The 19,568-nt window shown below is 45.3% G+C and overlaps 1 protein-coding gene across 1 annotated transcript; it reads right to left on the bottom strand.

Moving 5' to 3' along the window:
- Window positions 1-11,236: 11,236 nt before the first annotated feature.
- LOC149334077 (uncharacterized) lies at window positions 11,237-12,754 on the bottom strand. The gene has a single exon (XM_089557854.1). The coding sequence runs from the start codon at window positions 12,752-12,754 to the stop codon at window positions 11,237-11,239; it is 1,518 nt and encodes a 505-aa protein (XP_089413980.1).
- Window positions 12,755-19,568: the final 6,814 nt, after the last annotated feature.

Raw genomic sequence — 19,568 nt, 5'->3', positions numbered from 1 at the left:
CCAAATTTTTGCGGCGTGTCACGCACGACGTTACCGACCACATTCATCACAACATCGCCTACCGCGCTCTTCGGCGATGCCTCGCATATCCCAGACTCTACTTTGCCCAAGCAGAATTTAACCATATGCTCGAGTTTGGCATTGTGCCACCATTATAAAGGGTTTGGGCGTCTTCCCTCCACTTGGTACGCAAGAGGTCTTCAAGTGACTGGCGGCAATGCGGTGACTAGCGGTCTTTGAACACCTCAAGGTAATTACGGCAGCACTGCGTGGATCAACTATCTATACGAAAATATATCACATGAAAGCGTGACACTAGATGCTTGTCTAACGCTCAGCATTCCCAAGACTCATGTCATAACGCCATCCGGCCATTCTGAGTACCTGCGAAGTGTTCTGTTCTGAGCAGCAGACAGACGCTCCAGTGGCAGCAACGCAAAAAGCTCTTTATTCGAGGCAGCAGCGTCCTTTTATAGGTAACGCTGCATGCCGGTCAGGCACACGTCATTTTCGTTACAATGTTATCAGACCGACTGGCTGATACAGAACATTCCTTCCTCCTTAATCAAAGCTACACGCGTTTCTTTCCGCGTTCATAACTGGAGGCTTGATAGCGATCAGGAGGACGTCTTGTTCGATTACTTCGCAAATGAGCCTCTTCGGGTGTAGCCATGGTTGATGAGGGGGAACTAGAAGGCTGCACTGCCATTTGTCTTGCCTCAGGCTGCGATGCCGGTTCCTCATTTGAAGTGGCGCCATCTAAGCGAACATCCTCAAGCTTGTCCGCAGTGTGACCACTAATCACGGAGCCAGCAGGCAGGGAGGGAGCTCATGGCAAGTCTCGCTGAACAGCGGCACTTGGAGTGGACTCAGGATGCGCTTCTTTTGCGACGTCGGGATGGAGTGATGACTTTGCACCCGATATCCAGCTGGTTCTCAAGTGGTCGATATGCACAAAACGAAATTGGTCACCGACTTTGACTACAAACTTAGAGTCGCTTACACGTTGCATTACGACCGCTTCCTCCCATGACAGGGTTTCCCCTCTCGTAGTCTTGACGAGAACTGCATCACCGGCTTCCATCTGCGGGTCCCTTTCTCGGCCCTTGTTGCGCTGAATGGCGTCTCTGGCTTGCCGGCTGCGCATGTCCTGCGCAAAACTTGACTTCAGGAGCGAAAGCTTCACTCGGGGTTGTCGTTTCAGGAACAGCTCAAGCGGCGTTCTTCCTGTTGCGGAGTTCGGGGTGTTCCTGTAAGCAAGCAAGAAGTCGTTAAGTCGTTGGTGCAGACTTCTGTTCTGCCCTGTTAGGTTATCGTGAAGCACTTGCTTGAGTAGAGTGGCCTTTGTCGTCTGAACTAGCCTTTCTGCTGCCCCGTTCGATGAAGCGTGGTAGGGTGGCGTACGCGTGTGGCGAATCCCGTGAGAAGAGGTGAAATTGGAGAACTCCTGCGCAATAAACTGAGGTCCATTATCACTGATCAGTTCCTCCGGGTATCCATACGCTGCAAATATCTCCATGAGACAGTCGATTGTTTTCGACGTCGTCGTAGTGCAGAGGCATTTTACTTCTATCCACTTTGAGTAAGAGTCTACTAGATGGAACACGTTCGAGCCATCCTTCATGGCGAAATCGACATGGACTCTCTGCCAAACACGAGTTGGATAAGTCCATGGATGCAATGGCCCTGGTGCCTTCGCAGGCATGGTCGTTTGGCGCACTCTACATTGACGGACAGTGTCTTCAATGTTCTTGTCAATCAACGGCCACCAAACAAACGACCTAGCAAGCATTTTCATTCTTTGCATTCCAGGGTGTTCTTCATGTAACAATGTTAATACTGCTCCTCGAAGTCCGTCCGGAATGATCACTCGCTGGCCCCACGTGATGCAGCCTTGCTCATATGATAGTTCGTTTCGACGATCGTAAAAGGGCTGAAATTTATCGTGGTGCGCGGGTCAGCCAGATAAGGTGAACTGCACGACTTTGGAAAGAAGGCGATCGCTTTTAGTCGCAACAGCAACTTGCCTCGCAGTGAGAGGCGTTGCCCAGTCACTTTTCGTGACCCTCTTAAGTATTCCGGCTTGGTCGAGCTTTTCCAGCTCCTTTGCTACTTCCTCTTTGATGGCAAATGGTATTGGCCGTGCTTTTGAGAACACTGGTTGAGCCCCTTGCTGTACAAAGATGCGAGCTTCGAAGTTTTGGACGACTCCCGGGGTGCTCTTGAAAACCTTGGGATACTTTTTCCGTAAGGCTTCTACCCTCTGCTCCAATGACTTATCCGTGGACAGGCTGCTTTCCAGTTTATCTGCAGTTTTTCCAGCCAGTCTCTTCCCGTGAGAGCGGGCATCGGCGTTCCGTTTCCCTTCACTACCACTACAGCCAAAGAGATTTCGCTTGCGTCCTGCTTGACTAAGACGTTTGCTTTTCCAATTACCTTCAGTTTTTCTCCTGTGTAAGTGCGCAACGACACATTGGATTCCACACATTTAACATGCGGGAAACACTGCTTATAGAACTGCTCTGGTACGATCGTGACTGCTGCACCTGTGTCAATTATCATCGAAACAGTCTTCCCTTCAATGTTCAGGTCGACGCTGTAGCCCTTTGAACTTTTGCCCGAGAAGAACACAGTCTGACAACTCGTCTTCGGATTCGTCGTCCGTGGTTTCGACGTATCTGACAGCTTTTGCTTTGGTTCGGCTTTTGCAGACGGCTTGCAAATGCCCTTTTTTGTTACAATTTCTGCAGGTGTGGTTGCGATACCAACATTTTTCTCCCGCATGACGCTTTCTGCAATGCTTGCAAGCACTTCGCCGCTCTTCCTCGCGTTTATCTTTTGGCCATGCAACCGTCCTCGATTTCTTTTCCTTATCACGGCGACGTTCGCCCTGGATAACGTTGACGCTGCACGGTTTTGTGTCAAACTCATGCATTTGCTTCGCCTGTTGTGCCGCTAGCTCTTTATCTAGCGCCGTTTGGCACGCCAGCTCGAACGTCCAGTCAGGCTGTGCAAAAAGAGCCCGTTGCGTTTCCTCGTCACGCAAACCACCTACAAGCCTGTCCCTTAAGGCATCATTTAAAAACGTGCCGAAATTGCAATCTCTTGCAAGATGCTTATGTTCAGTGATGAAATCTTTGACGCTTTCATTTTCTTGCTGTGTTCGGCGATTAAATTTACAACGCTCTGCGACAATTGAATGAGCTGGGCTGAAATGAGCTTCCAGAAGCTGTTTAATTTCTTAGAAAGTCTTCTGAGAAGGCAAATGAGGCACAATTATCTTCTTTAGCTCTTCGTATACTTGCGCACCGAGTGCGTTCTGAAACAACTTCAGTTTCTTGTCTGCAGCGACATCATTTATGTCTACGAAGTTCTCGAAGCGTTCAAAATACGCTCCTCCGGCGTTTCTGCGCTCCTCCGGCGTTCCTGCGCTCCTCCGTCGTTCCTGCGCTCCTCCGGCGTTTCTGCGCTCCTCCGGCGTTTCTGCGCTCCTCCGGCGTTCTTGCGCTCCTCCGGCGTTGCTGCGCTCCTCCGGCGTTTCTGCGCTCCTCCGGCGTTTCTGCGCTCCTCCGGCGTTCCTGCGCTCCTCCGGCGTTCCTGCGCTCCTCCGGCGTTTCTGCACTCCTCCGGCGTTTCTGCGCTCCTCCGGCGTTCCTGCTCTCCTCCGGCGTTTCTGCGCTCCTCCGGCGTTTCTGCGCTCCTCCGGCGTTCCTGCGCTCCTCCGGCGTTCCTACGCTCCCCCGGCGTTCCTGCGCTCCTCCTGCGTTCCTGCGCTCCTCCGGCGTTCCTGCGCTCCTCCGGCGTTTCTGCGCTCCTCCGGCGTTTCTGCGCTCCTCCGGCGTTTCTGCGCTCCTCCGGCGTTCCTGCGCTCCTCCGGCGTTCCTGCGCTCCCCCGGCGTTCCTGCGCTCCCCCGGCGTTCCTGCGCTCCTCCGGCGTTTCTGCGCTCCTCCGGCGTTTCTGCGCTCCTCCAGCGTTTCTGCGCTCCTCCGGCGTTCCTGCGCTCCTCCGGCGTTCCTGCGCTCCTCCGGCGTTCCTGCGCTCCTCCGGCGTTTCTGCGCTCCTCCGGCGTTCCTGCGCTCCTCCGGCGTTCCTGCGCTTCTCCGGCGTTCCTGCGCTCCTCCGGCGTTTCTGCGCTCCTCCGGCGTTCCTGCGCTCCTCCGGCGTTCCTGCGCTCCTCCGGCGTTTCTGCGCTCCTCCGGCGTTTCTGCGCTCCTCCGGCGTTTCTGCGCTCCTCCGGCGTTCCTGCGCTCCTCCGACGTTCCTGCGCTCCTCCGGCGTTCTTGCGTTACTCCTGGCCGCCGATGAAATCGTGGCTGCAAGGGCTCCGTGTCGCCTTGCACCGTAGGCGGTTCAGCCTCGTGACTGCTGCTGGCCGGCAGCGGTTTACTGCGCGCCGGATCCCATCCTCGTCGCCAGATGTTCTGTTGTGAGCAACAGACAGACGCTCCAGTGGCAGCAACGCAAAAAGCTCTTTATTCGAGGCAGCAGCGTCCTTTATAGGTAACGCTGCATGCCGGTCAGGCACACGTCATTTCCGGTACAATGTTATCAGACCGACTGGCTCATACAGAACACGAAGGACCTTTCGTAACGCCGCTACAGCTTTGAAAATTTTCGTAAATACAGTCACCCGTGGTCTCAGTTCTTGCTTGCCTGCATCGATTATCTTCTCTTTAGGCGCGACACCGACGAACACATTAAACACCTTTGGCAGCTCTTCCAATACCTTGCCGAGTACGGCCTGATCGTTAACAAGGCCAAGTGCACATTCGGCGTGCCTCGTCTTGACTTTCTTGAACACCACGACAACCGCCATGGCAGCCTTCTGCTTCCAACCAAAGTATAAGTCATTCATGACTTTCCACAGCCGACTTCACTCCGAAAGCTACAAGAGTTACACGGACTGGCCAGCTTGGTCCCCTCTCTGCTATGCGAATTTGTCTGTTCACTGATCTGCTCCAGGGTAACCCTTGTGAGACTACCAAAGAGCTCGCTGACGTGCAGCAGTGCATACATCGAACGCATCGCTCTAAATTCTACTGCCTTTGCAGGATCACTGCGGCGCCGTTCATCTGCAGAGAAGCTTGACCTTGGCTGCACAACGTCTCGCACGGGCATCACCGCATCACTGTAGTGATAGGTGTATTGCAGCTCAGCCTGCTGGGATCTGTCTACGTGGGATTACCGCCAACGACCGCCTTTGAAAGAGAAGCCACATCGATGTGCTCCTCAGTTTGGCAGCAGTGCGCACATCTAAGGCATCGCTCTAAATTCTACTGTCTTTGCAGGCAAGCGATTTACTTCTATAGGTCTTCTTTTGACGCTACTCTGCGTACTGCTGCCAAACTTGAATCTGATTTCACCCCCGTTCGGTATAATTGTAACCTTCTTCTAGTCTTCAAGCATGACGAAGGAAGTCATGGAAGCACTTGAGGATTTTAAGCGAGAAATGAGGCAGGAATTGCGCTCCGTGAAGGATAGCGTCAAGTTCTCTACTGACGCGTGTGACGAAACAAAACTGATTAGCTCCGAAGTTAGAGCTCAGTCAAGAGTTCAGCGAACTCTTGAAATGCAGTGAAAGTCTGCGAAAGGAAAACAGGCGACTGACGCAAAAACTGAGGAACTTGAGCAGTACAGTCGTCTGAATAATTTAGAGATAAAAGGTGTGAATTCAAAAGAAAGTCCCGAGGACATAGTGATGAAAATTGGTGAGCTAATCGAAGATCCTGTCTCTGAGGGCGATATTGATACCTGTCACAGGTTTCGCAGTCAGAAGTATGATGAAACCAATATCGTCGTTCGATTTGTGAGAAGGAAGAAGCGACATGCTTTTCTTTCGAAGGCTAGGAAACACAGGGTTACAAATGACAAATTCGGTTCCGATGAAAGAGATCCTGTGTTTGTTAATGAGCACCTCAGGCAGACCAACAAGAAGTTGCTCGGGGCTGCTGTTCCACGCAAAAAGCAGGTTGGTTGGAAGTTTGTTTGGACCTCAGGTTGCAAAGTGCTTGCGCGCAAGAATGAGACGGGTGATGTTCTAAAGAACCGAGATCTGTCTTATTTAGGCAAGATGACTGCTTAAGGTGTGTTTTTCTGATGGGAGAACTGTTGCTTTTTTTTCCCTCGTGTATTCTTCACCAACATGTCGTTATAAGGACAATCATAGCTTTAACTTAACCTATCGCTCAGAGAGAGCTAGATTTTCTCCAATTCATCTCAATGTTCGTAGCATGAAAAGTAAGGGCGACTGTATCAACTTGTTCTTTGAATCTTAAAAAGTAAAATTTGATGCCATCTTGTTTACAGAGACTTGGTTGACCACTGACAATGATCACGTTTCACTTCCTGGTTACAATTGTAATGGTCTTGTTAGGTCGAGTGACAGGGGCGGTGGTGTTGATGTTTACGTCAAAACTTGCTATCCTCAAAGGGTCATACAGTTTTCGGTCATGACTGTAAATGTTGAATCATTGGTCATAGCTTTGCCCCATACTCTAGCTGCTACAGTATACAGACCACTTGTTGGTGACCGACTACAATTTTTCCGGTTCTTAGAAAATATTTTGGAATACCTAACATCCTCCAATCTTCCGTTTGTTCTGATGAGGGATGTCAACATAAATTGGATGTCGGATGACAATATCACATGGGAACTAAATAGTATTATTCATACATACCTATGCTCTAACAATATAACTTTACCCACACGAGTACCTGCATCTAGTGCTATTTGTCTAGACATTAGCGCCACAAATGTATTACTTCCTGAAACTGTGTCTGGTGGGCTGATAAATGACATTATTGACCATTTGCCGGTTTTCTGTTTTCTTCCTGCTAGATTTTATATACCTAAACTTTCTGTGATAACTTATAAGGCAGGGATATTAATGAAGGATCTTTAGATAGATTCAAATCACTGGTTGACGATGTTTCCTGGGACACCATATACGAGACGGCCGATGTAAATGATGCCTACGAAGCTTTTCTTCATAAATTTTTGGCATGCTATGATGAAGCTTTTCCGCTGAAGCAAGGGAAGGTTAAAAGTAAGAAGTTTAGAAAACCATGGACAAATAAAGCATTGTATTATAAAATTAAAAACAGGAATAAAATGTACAACACATTTATTGAAACTAGAAATACTGATCTCTTTGCTGAATACAAAAAATATAGGAACAAACTAATTAAGGAATTGAAAACTGCAGAATTCGATTACTATGTTCAGCGCTTTTCGGCAATACACAGTGACTCCAAGGAAGTGTGGAGGCAAGTAAATAATTTTCTGAATAGAAAAACTCAGTCTGAATTTTAAGAAATAGTTACAGAAAATGGAGTAATGACTGGCTCTGATTTAGCAACAGCAATGAATCAGTTTTTTGTTAATGCGGACAATGCTGATTGCAATGACCCAATCTCGTGTAAAACGTACTCAAACACAATAAGACCATTATCAAACTCTATCACCTTCTATTCTGTAAATCCCACGGAAGTAGCTGGTTTAATCAGAAACTTAAAAGACAACGCATCGGCAGCTGGGCATGACGATATTAAAGCTTCTCCCGTGAAACACGTGGCAATGTCCATATGTAATGTCTCAACGTACATTGCTAACTTTATGCTTACAACCGCCGCGTTCCCAAATCACTTAAAAATAGCTTGTGTGTGTTCTGTACATATGGGTGGAAACAGAAATGAAATATCAAACTATCGGCCGATCTCTATATTGCCAGTGATATCCAAAGTGTTTGAGGGAGTAATAAACGTCAGGTTCGGAAGCTTCATTCACAAATACAGTATTATCACTAGCTCGCAATATATATTCAGGAAGAAAAAGTCTACAGAACAAGCATTGTTAACCATTAAAGAGAAAATAATTCATAATGTTGAATGTCGGAAATATACACTTGTTTTACGAATTGGAAAAACAGCGCAATCAAAGACGAGACACAAGAGAAGGACAAAACACAGGCGCATATACACTTGGTTTATTTCTTGACTTTCGAAAGGTCTTAAACTGTGTTCAACATGACATTTTATTACAAAAACTGGCGGATTATGGAGTGCGTGGAATACCTCTGGACATATTAGGAAGTTATTTGTGCAACAGGCTTCAGTATGTGCAAGTTAATCATTGCTCTCCCACTAGTATGATTATAAAACAAGGTGTTCCCCAAGGATCAATTCTGGGACCATTGTTATTCATAATATATATTTATTTATTCATTTATTTATTCGATACTGTCAATCCCATCAGGGATCGTAACAGGGAGGGCATTCAAAGTACAGAGGCACACACAAAAAAATAGCAATGGTAATTAATCAAAGTACATAAAAATATGACACGAGATTATACATTAGAAGATACGAATAACAAATAAACCAGAATGAGGAGCATGTGACATGATTTTGGCGGACAATAATACCACAAGTGAAAACACAAACGGAAGGAATAACTTGGTAATGACATATATGAACTCAATAAATACTAAGATATAAGTAGTTGATTTTCCACACGTGTGCTAAAGGAATTCAATGATGGGCTACTAACAATGGATGTGTTCAAGGTGTTCCATTCGCGTATGGCACGAGGGAAGTATGAATATTTGAAAGTGTCAGTACGGAATGAAAACTCGTTTAAAGTGTGTGTGTGTTTATTACGTGTTTGTCGCGTTTGTGATTGTGATATGTATCTTGAAGTGGCGACTTTTAATTGATTGTGTACGAGTTGGTACATGGTTTTAAGGCGCGCTAGTTTTGCTCTGTTTTGAAGGGTTAGTAGTCCTGCGTGTTTGATTAGTTCTGTTGGTGAGTCTGTCAACCTGTGTCTATTAAATATACATCTGACCGCCTTCCTCTGCACTGCTTCTATTTGTTTAGTGAGCTTGTTAGTGAAAGGAAACCAAACAACATTAGCATACTCTAGAATTGGTCTGACATATGTGTTATACGCAAGAAGCTTTGTTTCTGATGGTGCTAGTTTGAGGCGTCTGTTAATGAAAAATAACTGTTTTAAGGCGGTTGATGTGACATTGTTAACATGAGAATCCCATCTGAGGTCAGAGGTTAATGTTATGCCCAAATATTTATATTCGGACACCGAATCAAGAGGAATATTGTTTAATGTGTACTGAAAATTTGATTGGTGTATCTTTCTGGTTACGGATAAAGCAACTGATTTTTTAACATTAATAGTCATCTGCCATTCTTCACACCACTTGGTCACTGCTGTTAAAGCGTTATTTAAAGCTATATGGTCATTGACGCAGTTAATTTCCTGGTAAAGTACACAGTCATCGGCAAAAAGTTTAATATTGTGAGAAATACTAGTAGGTAAGTCGTTTATAAAAATTAAAAATAATACTGGGCCAAGAACACTACCTTGTGGCACGCCGGATGTAACATTAGTTTTTTCGGACTTAACATTGTTAATTTCGACGAATTGAGTACGGTCAGTCAAATAATCAACGATCCAATCTACTATAGGGCCAGCTCCAAGGGTTGCATTAAGTTTCATAATAAGTTTGGAATGTGAAACGCGGTCGAAAGCCTTCGAAAAGTCTAAGAAAATGAGATCGATTTGTTTCTGCTGATCAATAGCGAAGGATATGTCATGTGTAAGTTCGATTAGTTGTGTGACTGTAGAAACTCCTTTCCGAAAGCCGTGCTGAAAAGGTGTTAAAATTTGATTTTCCTCTAAGTAGGTTGTTATGTGCTTTAAGATAATGTGCTCTAGTAACTTGCATACAGTGCTTGTTAGTGAAATTGGTCTGAAATTTGAGGGATCTGATATGCCTCCTGTTTTGTGTATAGGTGTCACTTTAGCTAGTTTCCATTCTTTAGGAATGGTGTGCGATGACAATGACTTGTTAAAAAGTATTACTAAATATTTTGCTACCCATTCGGCATACCTACGCAAGAAAATGTTAGAGATTCCATCAGGTCCTGATCCTTTCTTTGTGTCCAAGTTTAATAAGAGGTTTAAGACTCCTGCTTCTGTTACAGTAAGGGGTTCTAAATTATTTCCTGAGCAAAAACTAATACGAGGCTTAATTCCGTTGTCTGTAGTGAAAATAGAAGTACTTATTCAGCGTGGTTGCAATATTTCTGTTTTCCTCTGGAGAAGCTTGGTTATCTTTTCGTGATTTAGGGTTCAGGTGACGCCAGAACTTTTGGGGAGCATCTTTTAAGAAACGAGTCAGCGTATTAGTAAAGTAAAATGTTTTAGCTGTTTTTATTTTGGTTTTTAAATCAGTGATGGCCGAGTTTATTTTTTCAATTCTTTTTGGTGATGGATGGCGTTTCTGCACTTTTTTCAACCGTCGAACTTTTCGCTTGGCATGAATTACGGTTCGAGTTATCCATGGATTACGTTTGCGTGTTCTCTTAGTCCTGGTAGGCACATAATTAGTAACGCAATATGACACAACGTTTTTGAATCTCTGCCACAATGTTTCTATGTCAGTATTAATGTCATCTGAGAGTTGCTCAAACGGTGTTAGTTCATGTGATAAAGTATCAAGTATGGTAGTGTCGTCAGCTCGGTTGTAGTCTGGGTACGCTATTGTAGATGGAAAACAAGGGGCACTATGATGATGCGGGACAGAACACATTACAAGTTTGTGATCAGACAGGCCATCTAAGATTTCAACCTTTGTTTCTGGACAGGAGAAGTGACTACTCAGGAAAACTAAATCTAAAACATTGGAGCTGGTTCCTTGCACACGTGTGGGTTCTGTTACAATTTGCGAGAGGTTAAAAGAAAGCATTATATCAAAAACAACATCAGCGCAAGGTGAGGTATGGTGCAGTGTATTCCAGTTAATATCAGGAAGATTGAAATCCCCTAAAAGTATTAGTCTCGCCCCCTTAACATGATGCTGCATATAAGTATACAATGAATGAAGTATGATAGGATCAGAACAAGGACTAAGACGCAACCCACAACAATTGCAGAATCAGAAAAGCAGAGTTTGCAAAAAATTGCTTCAACCCCCTCAACTTCAGGTAACGTAACGAAATGTATATCTTTTCTTATCACTAATGCCACGCCTCCGCCTCGCGTCAGCCTGTCCTTGCGTGCTATGGAGTAGTTGGGGGGAATTACTTCAAAGTCTTTGATTTCTCTTGTCAGCCAAGTTTCTGTTGTAGCCATGAATTCTGGCTTTAAACCTAATAATAAAGATTCCAAGGGACCGAGCTTATTGATAATACTACGCGCATTAATGTTCACGAAAGTTATTTGGGACGTTGTGGACGGCGCGTGCGTAGAGCCCGTGTACTTGTGTCTTGGTTTTTTGCCTCGGTTAGTAAAGCTGTAACCCGATGAGCTGCATTTGGTGACACTTCACATTTTTCGTTGTCCCAAAAGTACAATTCACCGTTTATCTTTAGTTTGTCGAAAACCAGCGACACTTTTTCACCGCAATCTTTTTTTGGTTTCCCGTATTTCCATAGCTTTTTTCTGATTTCGCGGACACGAGGCGAAAAATCTTCGCTTATGGTAAACTCGGTGCCCTTTAATTTGTGGCATTTACGCAAAATGTTCGTTTTGTCCCTGAAATCTAGAAGCTTCAGTATTATAGGCCTTGTTTTGTCTTCTGCTGGTCTACCTAGTCTGTGAATGCGTTCTATTGCAACTTCTTCCAGTTTTAAGGATTCTTTGACAACTTTTTGACTCACAGCTCGCTCCAGCGAGTCGCTATTTTCTTCTTCCTCTTCAGGCATGCCATAAATTATAATATTTGATCTTCTGCAGCGGTTTTCGAGATCGTCTACTTTCAATTCCAGAGAGAATACGAGCTGCTGAAGATTTGCAACATGCTCAGTACATGACGAAAGCTTGTCTTCAAGTAGGGTAAGGCGTTCTAGTTTGTTGTCTATCGATGTTAACCTTTCTTCTTTTATTGTTTTTATGTCATCGGCTATCTGTCGTAGCTGTTGAGAAAGTTCTTTCATATCAGGCCCAGGATTTGTCTCAACGTAACCCGCAAGTAGTAACAATTTCAATATATGCACCACATCGCACACTGTATCAAGAAGTACCGCAGGGCACGGCAGCACAACAAGGCAACGCTCGCTGGATCTAAAACATTTCCCAAAAGGCTTTCTTACCTGCACGAGGAAGACAAGCGGGTTATCCATCTGTGCACAAGCCCAGCTGCCGTGCCCTTTGGTCTGAAATCCTTCGTTGACGGTTTTTATAGCCCAGGAAGCTTGCAGCGCCGCTAAGCATGGCTTGAAGACCACACTGTCGCTGCCGCTAGTCGTTGGCGATGGTAGGTGACGAAATCCATCCGCAGACCGTAGGATCAGGGGCGTTGAAACGTTGTCGTTCCACAGCACATGAACAAGTTCGTACTGGAAGTGCTGACGTGGTTGTTGGCATCCCGACGGTATCACCAGCAGGCTGGCAATGATCTGCACGAGGAAGACAAGCGGGTTATCCATCTGTGCACAAGCCCAGCTGCCGTGCCCTTTGGTCTGAAATCCTTCGTTGACGGTTTTTATAGCCCAGGAAGCTTGCAGCGCCGCTAAGCATGGCCTGAAGACCACACTGTCGCTGCCGCTAGTCGTTGGCGATGGTAGGTGACGAAATCCATCCGCAGACCGTAGGATCAGGGGCGTTGAAACGTTGTCGTTCCACAGCACATGAACAAGTTCGTACTGGAAGTGCTGACGTGGTTGTTGGCATCCCGACGGTATCACCAGCAGGCTGGCAATGATCTGCACGACGAAGACAAGCGGGTTATCCATCTGTGCACAAGCCCAGCTGCCGTGCCCTTTTATTATTAATGACATAACTAATATTCTTCATTCACCTGACCTAGTAATGCATGCTGATGATACTAATGCCTTTTTCCCAGAGTTTTCCTTGCCTTGATTAGCAATAAGGGTCAATGATTATTTAAACAATTCAGAGAATTGGATGATGGCAAATAAACTTGGCCTGAATCTCACGAAAACCACATACATAATATTTAGGCTGAACTCTGCTGAACAATGCGCTGTAGTTATGAAATATAAAAAGAATATCATAACACAAGTCTCCAACCACAAATTTCTAGGTGTTTGGTTCAATGAAAACCTTTTATGGAATGTGCATGTTTTAAATTTAGTGAGAGATCTCAGTAAAACTGTAGGATGTCTTTATAAAATTACTAACTTAATACCCACTTGGCTCAAGATTTCTTTGTATTATGCCCTTTTTATTCCAAAATATCATACTGTATTCTTGTTTGGGGAACCAGTGGATCTGGTAACTTTAATAGGTTGCTTTTTCTTCAAAAAAGCCTCTAAGAGCCATTGAAAGCTGTTATGCGAGACCGCGAGATTTGCCTACAGAACCCTTATACAAAAAACATGCTATTCTACCAGTACAACAAATTTATTATTTTCGTTTACTGCAGTATATTCACCATAACAGATTGTATGCCACTCTACCTGACAGGCTTGCCATAATGTACCATCTGAGAACACGAAACAAACTAACTACGGGAAACAGAAATTAACTTTCCAGGTGCCATTTGTTCTCAACCAAACTTCACTAGAACGAGAATTCATGTCATCAATAAAGGTATTTAAAAAATGTATAAAAAATTATTTGGCAGAGAATCCTGTATAGTTGTGTGGCCTATGCTCGCTATAACATGTGTTTTTGACTACAGCCTTAGTTTCCATGAAAACATCCTGCCGCATAAAATTTGTCACCGGTGCATATGCATTACTGTCTTAACTTTAACAGGTATATGTACCGCCACTTTATTTGTATCTTCTGACTGGGGTATCATGTGATGTTTCAACTCATGCTTGTTTGTGTCATATTGTTCTTATATAATTCGGTGTCATTGATGTATTAATTCATGCTTCTTTATTCATATTGTTATATTATTTGGTGTCATTGATGTACTCAATTCATGCTTGTCTGTCATATTGTTGTTATATTACTTGGGGTCATTGTTTGTCCTGCATAGGCGCTAAAGGTGTGTGCTGCCGCCTGTATCAGGGAGCCAAGGCCTAGTCAGGCCTACCGCCTTTTGCTTTGGCTTCCCCTTTCATTTTGAAAGAAAATAAACACAAATTAAACCAAAGCAAACCCTCTTTTCCCACCCAAGAGCTTGCGCTCCCCTCTCCCTTAAGACCTAGGCGTCTAAAGGGGCAGTTGCAGCCGCCATAGATCACGCTGCTGGCGCATCTTGGCAGCGACTGGATTTCTTTTTACGCAAGCTCTCCAACCGAAAATGTTTACAGCACAATAGACAGTGAAATCTCATCTGAATACATGGCTGTGCGCCATTTCTGGAATTTCGTTGAGACTGGACGCTTTTTCACGGCCACGGGCCGCAAGTGCTTCAAATTCGTTATCGAATCTCCGCGAAGCAAGCTTTCCCTTGTGATATGCGTCCCGTTGCTTACATTTCGGAATAACTTATATCCGCCCGTAGGAGAAGCTCGAACGCTGCCGCCGATGCGCTCTCTCCGCTAACATTGGCGGTAACGCGCGCTGCATCAGCAGCACCTGTACAATTCAGTGCCCGAACTGCAGCACAAGCTCAAGCCCAAGAAGACCCCAAGCTTGGCCTGTCGCCTGGAGCACTCGAGTTTTAGCTTCCATCCTGCACCATTCCCGTTCTGTGAAACATGTGTAATGGCCACACCGACCTCTTGTCCGACTTGTTTCCGTTGTGCTGTCTTCGACTCCCATCCTCAAATCCGCCCCACGCAGCACCTTACCATATGACGCTTTATCTGCCAATGTATAAAGAAGGACGTTCGTGTGTGCACCCGCTGTTGTTTGCTTGTTTGTAGTCCAAGATCCACAGCGACTCCTTGTGTCCTTGTGGGTCTTTCACGCTCCCTTCGCAGAGATTGATATCGATATTCTTGGACAATGGCCTTCATCAGACAGATACGTCTACCTGCTCACGTGCACTACCCGTTGTACTCGATTGCCACATGCATTTCTCCTCCCAGACGTGAGAAGTGAAACCATCACTAAAGCTTTTGTTTTCGGCTGTGTGTCACGTTTCTGCGTCCCTTCTACAGACATCACCAATCGCGAGGTCAAAAGTTGGAGTGTTTCCTTATGAAGAACCTCATGACCTTGCTTGGAAGTTCTCTGATCAGCCCTACAGCCTATAGCCCCATCGCAAGTGTCGTGGTCCAATATTTGCACCGGACCCTCAAGGCATTCTTGAAGGCGCAACTCCACATTGTCAGCACGAACGTTTCTATACCTCTTGTCCTGCTTAGCCTTAGGGTTAGCTTAAAACAGGACATGAAGCGTACAACTGTCGGCCTTGTCTCTGATTCACGTGCGGTCTGCCTTCCTGGAGGCATGATCGGCTCTACACCTACTTTCGACTTAGTGTGTAAGTGCTAGACAGTAATTACAACCTCACCTCTCCGAGTATATGGCCTCCCATGGCCATCTACCATTTCTCCCTCTGTTTATGTCTCTTCCTTTCCCTCGTTTCTCTTAAAAGTGCAGAGAGGTATCTCTCTCTATCCACTGCGACAGGTAGCTGCGCTGCAGATGCCGACTATGACGATGACGGCGCAAAAATAAGGAACGATCCAATAAGGACTAGCGATTTTATACGAAAATGGGAAAAAATAGTTGCGCCGTCGTGGCTCAGTGGTTAGGGCGCTCACCTACTGAGCCGGAGCTCCTGGGTCGGAACCCGTCCGCGGCGGCTGCGTTTCGATGGAGGCCAAAAGCAAATGGCGCCCGTCTGTTGTGCGATCTTAGTGCAGGTTCACGATCACCAGGAGCGCTCCATTACGGCATCGCTTTCTTGTTCTCTTCTGTCACTCCCTCCTTTATCCACTTCTCTTATGCCGTGGTTTAGGCGTGCACCGACATGTGAGACAGATAATGCGACATTTACTTTCCGCAAAATATACCAAAACTAAGGGTCCGGACCTCAACCATCATCATCATCAAGATAATGGTAGGTTCCCCGCCAGGAGCAAAAATGGAAGCCGTGTTTTTTTTTTTAAAGGATACTTTATGGGGTACCCATCTTGTTCCTTCGGGCGAAACACCGAGAATTAACATTTTTACAAGACAAAAACACGTACTTTTTCACAAATTTTCAGAAAATAAAGAAAACGCCTTATGACCTACGCCACCTGTGCCAAAAATGTCAGCCCACTATTTGAAATACCGTTGAAATAGTTCTTTTCGCACGCAAAATCCATACAGACAGGGGTTGATTAAAACTTGCTATATTCGTCATGTCTCGCCATTAATATCTAGAGGAGAGAAACCGGTCTTGAAAACTGTCAGTAACTATTTGGGAAGGTCTTTCGATGCGTCAGGTTCATAATGTAGGTAATTAGTGACAATAAAAACGTTTAATTTGAAGGAAGCAGGCTTCACAGCTAACTCTTAGTTTGCTCCTTTTAGATTCTTCTCGAGTTTGGTCGCTGTGACATGGTAACAATTTGCCGAGATATACACGGCTTGTTACTTTACCTGGAGGCAAATTTTCGGAATTTTTGGTTTTAGTAATATATTTCTAGGCTATATTTAATTTAAACAGCTAGTAATGCATAGTATGTTAGACCCGAAATTGGACGCCAAGGATATGTAGACGTTCTGCAGTAAACGGGGGGATTACGATCACGTCAGTTGTCGGTGGCCGAGGGGGATTTGCTGCTGCGTACACGTTATACTTAGGGCGAGCGAGTAGCAACATCTGCCTTTCAGCCGTCCGGAGCGTGCAATTTACAGGCTGTGTTTCATCAGCTGTCTCCTTCATGTGTTCCAGAGGTGAACTTAATGGGCGGAAATACTTAGTTACTACTGAACTAAGATGCTTCCTAGAGCTCTCATTCACTATCGAGACGACTTCGGCGGAACCATAGAAGTCGGTAAATTCCCCTGCTGCACCAATGATTCGTTTAATCTTAATCTGGTTGTTAAGAGGTGGCCGTATGCTCCCGTAACATTTAAGAACACAATAACATTTAAGTCCTGCCAAGTAATCACAGTTTTTGCTTCCTTATCTAAGCTCATGCAAAATATGTGCCAAAACAGAGGACAGTTCAGCCTGATTATGTGTGAGATAAGCATGCAGGATTGCCCTCATCGAGGCAAAATTTCCTACTGTTGAACTCAATTTAAGTCTGCAAGTGATCGGAGCCCGCTAGGTGCCCTACGCTCTTTGTTAGCTTTTTGTTGTCGCTGTCTTTCATAAAAATAAATTAGTTCGTTTGCACTTAGCTTCCAGTACCTAAGTTTTTTTCTCCTATGTTCGGAATTATGGTACCTAATTGTACCGATTAGCATTGACACTAAAAAGTTAAACGTAAGCAGCGCTCTAGACTGTTTTCTGTCTGGTAGTAGCATAATTGCTGAAAACAGCGCGGAGCAAAGAGCATGCGAGTATAAGGGACGTGCACAAGAAATTTATCGCCATTTACCTTTCCGATGATTGTCATCATTGTGCAAACTGGAAGATAAATAAAAAGATTTGCAGAGAGCTTCAATATCGCGAAAAGTTACTAGACAAGGCGTAGAGAAAAAAACCAGAGAATACGGATGTGGAATGCTGACGTGGAATACTGACGCGGTATACAGACCTCTACTGCCGGCTATGAGCGCGGAAACTGTTAGGATCTTTAGTTTGCGAACTAAAGGAACATCTCCACAGGGTTGTATTGACTTTCTCTTTTTAAACAATGCGCTTTACGACTGAAATGAATAAGGCTTCATCACCTAGTTAGTGCCATTAAAGCGTCTTCGTTGTAGCTCTGCATAGAAATATATCTATGCTCAGGAAATTAAAACTTTTGCCAAACATATCTTTAAATAGGCCATTAACTCGAATAAAAGGATACTTTTCTTGTGCGCTAATTCGAAGGAAATGCAGCCGTATCAATGTTTTCTTTTCGACACAAGTTAGACAGAACATGATTTTTTTGCTTCTAGTTCATTTCAACTCAACACTTGTAGGGTGCATGCCACGAAATCTCACATGTTCTGTGTTAAATCCCGAAGTTGATGACATTTGGTGCAAACTCGGCTTCTCGCGTAAAAGTTAGAAGGCCAATTAAAATTGCCGTTTCTATGTCGAATGTTTCAGTTCACCCCGCAGGTACTTCACAGAAGATAAGGCAGCATTCGGAGCACCGATAATAATCCGAGTGTTGACTTTAATATGCGCGAAAACCAGCCATGGTCGGTCTCGGAGATTCCTGTGTATCCTATGCTATCTTTCGATAAAAGTTTTCATCTGTTTAAAGTATCAGTTGGCAAAAACGAAAATATTTCAGCGATACTCGACACTCAAAAAATGCTAAGAACCGGAAGAGAACCTGTCGAACGCAGGAATCTGCAAGAATGCAGGAACTGTTTCTCGTGGGTTAGGAAAAAATTGCAGGGCGTGAAAGGGGAATTTTCTCCTTCTCGACCTGCGCGAAGCCACGCCGACGCCTTCTTCCGCTGCTCCTGCGTGGGGGCGGCTTATTAACCACTCGTTGTAGGGCGCCCGGATGCCGCTGTCCTTTTTTGTGCTCCTTTTTTAGTCCACTTCGAGCAGGAGGCGCCTCCTGTTAGAAGCGAGACGGTCCAGCCTAGCTTCTTCTGCCAGAGGTTCTATTCTTCATGTCTTGCACATTCTGGCTTCTCTCTCTATCTGAAGGGCGCCCATCGACCCTGCAAAGTTTATTGTTCCGTGCAGATTTGTCAAAACAGCTGGCCGGTACCTGCCACGTATTTGATTGTGGTTCGCGCGCCTTTCTAACACGAATCGGTTGATTCCGTTCTACCACGCATCGACCACACAACGTTATTTTTTCGTGTATATTTCTCAAAACAGCGGTTAGAATGGCCCGGGAAACGGTGAAGACAGGTAGGACCGGACTTCGAGAAAACATCCCAGAAGGTATATTTTAATGATGCTGTTTCACTATCCTGTCGAACCATGTGCAGGCCTCCACTACAGTTGGTTTTAAACCGCGATTTCAAGGTATGTTTCTCGCTCAAAGCTGGACATAACGACTGGCTCCACCGTACGCAAGCTGATCCGTGCACATTTCACAAACACGGCTGGTAGAGCAGTTTTTTTCCCCAACCCCAGCATTCTGCGTTGCACCTTCGTGCGACCTGCAATAATTTGGGGGTATGTCCGCCACTAAAGGTACTAAAATTCTGCATGCGATACAGACGCGGTCTGGAAAACAATGCCACTCGGCTGCAACAACGCGTCATACGTAAGGCTTGAGATTTGTGCAGCCCACACTTCCAGGAACAGCGCGAAAGCCCTGCTGCGCTGTAAGCCTGTTCCCGCAATATTAGAGTCGTGCTTCGCCCAGAACAATTTACGCACACGCGCAGAGCTATGCCTACTGGTCTTTAGAAGACTTGCATTTCAACTTTTTTTCTGCTTAAGCAGAATCACTCGTTTTTCGCCTGACCAAAAAGAGTGTCAGAGGATGTGAAGTCAGCCGCTGCACACTTGCCCGCGTGACACATGTCCCATAATTCCCGTTTTGAAGATGGAGCCAGAGTCGGCTCGTTCAAAGAAAGTTTTTTTTCTTTTTTATTGAACACGCTTTCATA

This window comes from Amblyomma mixtum, chromosome 8 (assembly GCF_055824585.1).
Source record: "Amblyomma mixtum isolate Tamu chromosome 8, ASM5582458v1, whole genome shotgun sequence".
Classification (NCBI taxonomy): domain Eukaryota; kingdom Metazoa; phylum Arthropoda; class Arachnida; order Ixodida; family Ixodidae; genus Amblyomma; species Amblyomma mixtum.
Note: the sequence above shows the minus strand (reverse complement) of the source record. Positions and strands in the feature narration are given on the sequence as shown.

Excerpts from the sequence above, each read along its gene's own strand:
- LOC149334077 (XM_089557854.1), bottom strand. The coding sequence starts at position 12,754 with ATGGATAACCCGCTTGTCTTCGTCGTGCAGATCATTGCCAGCCTGCTG.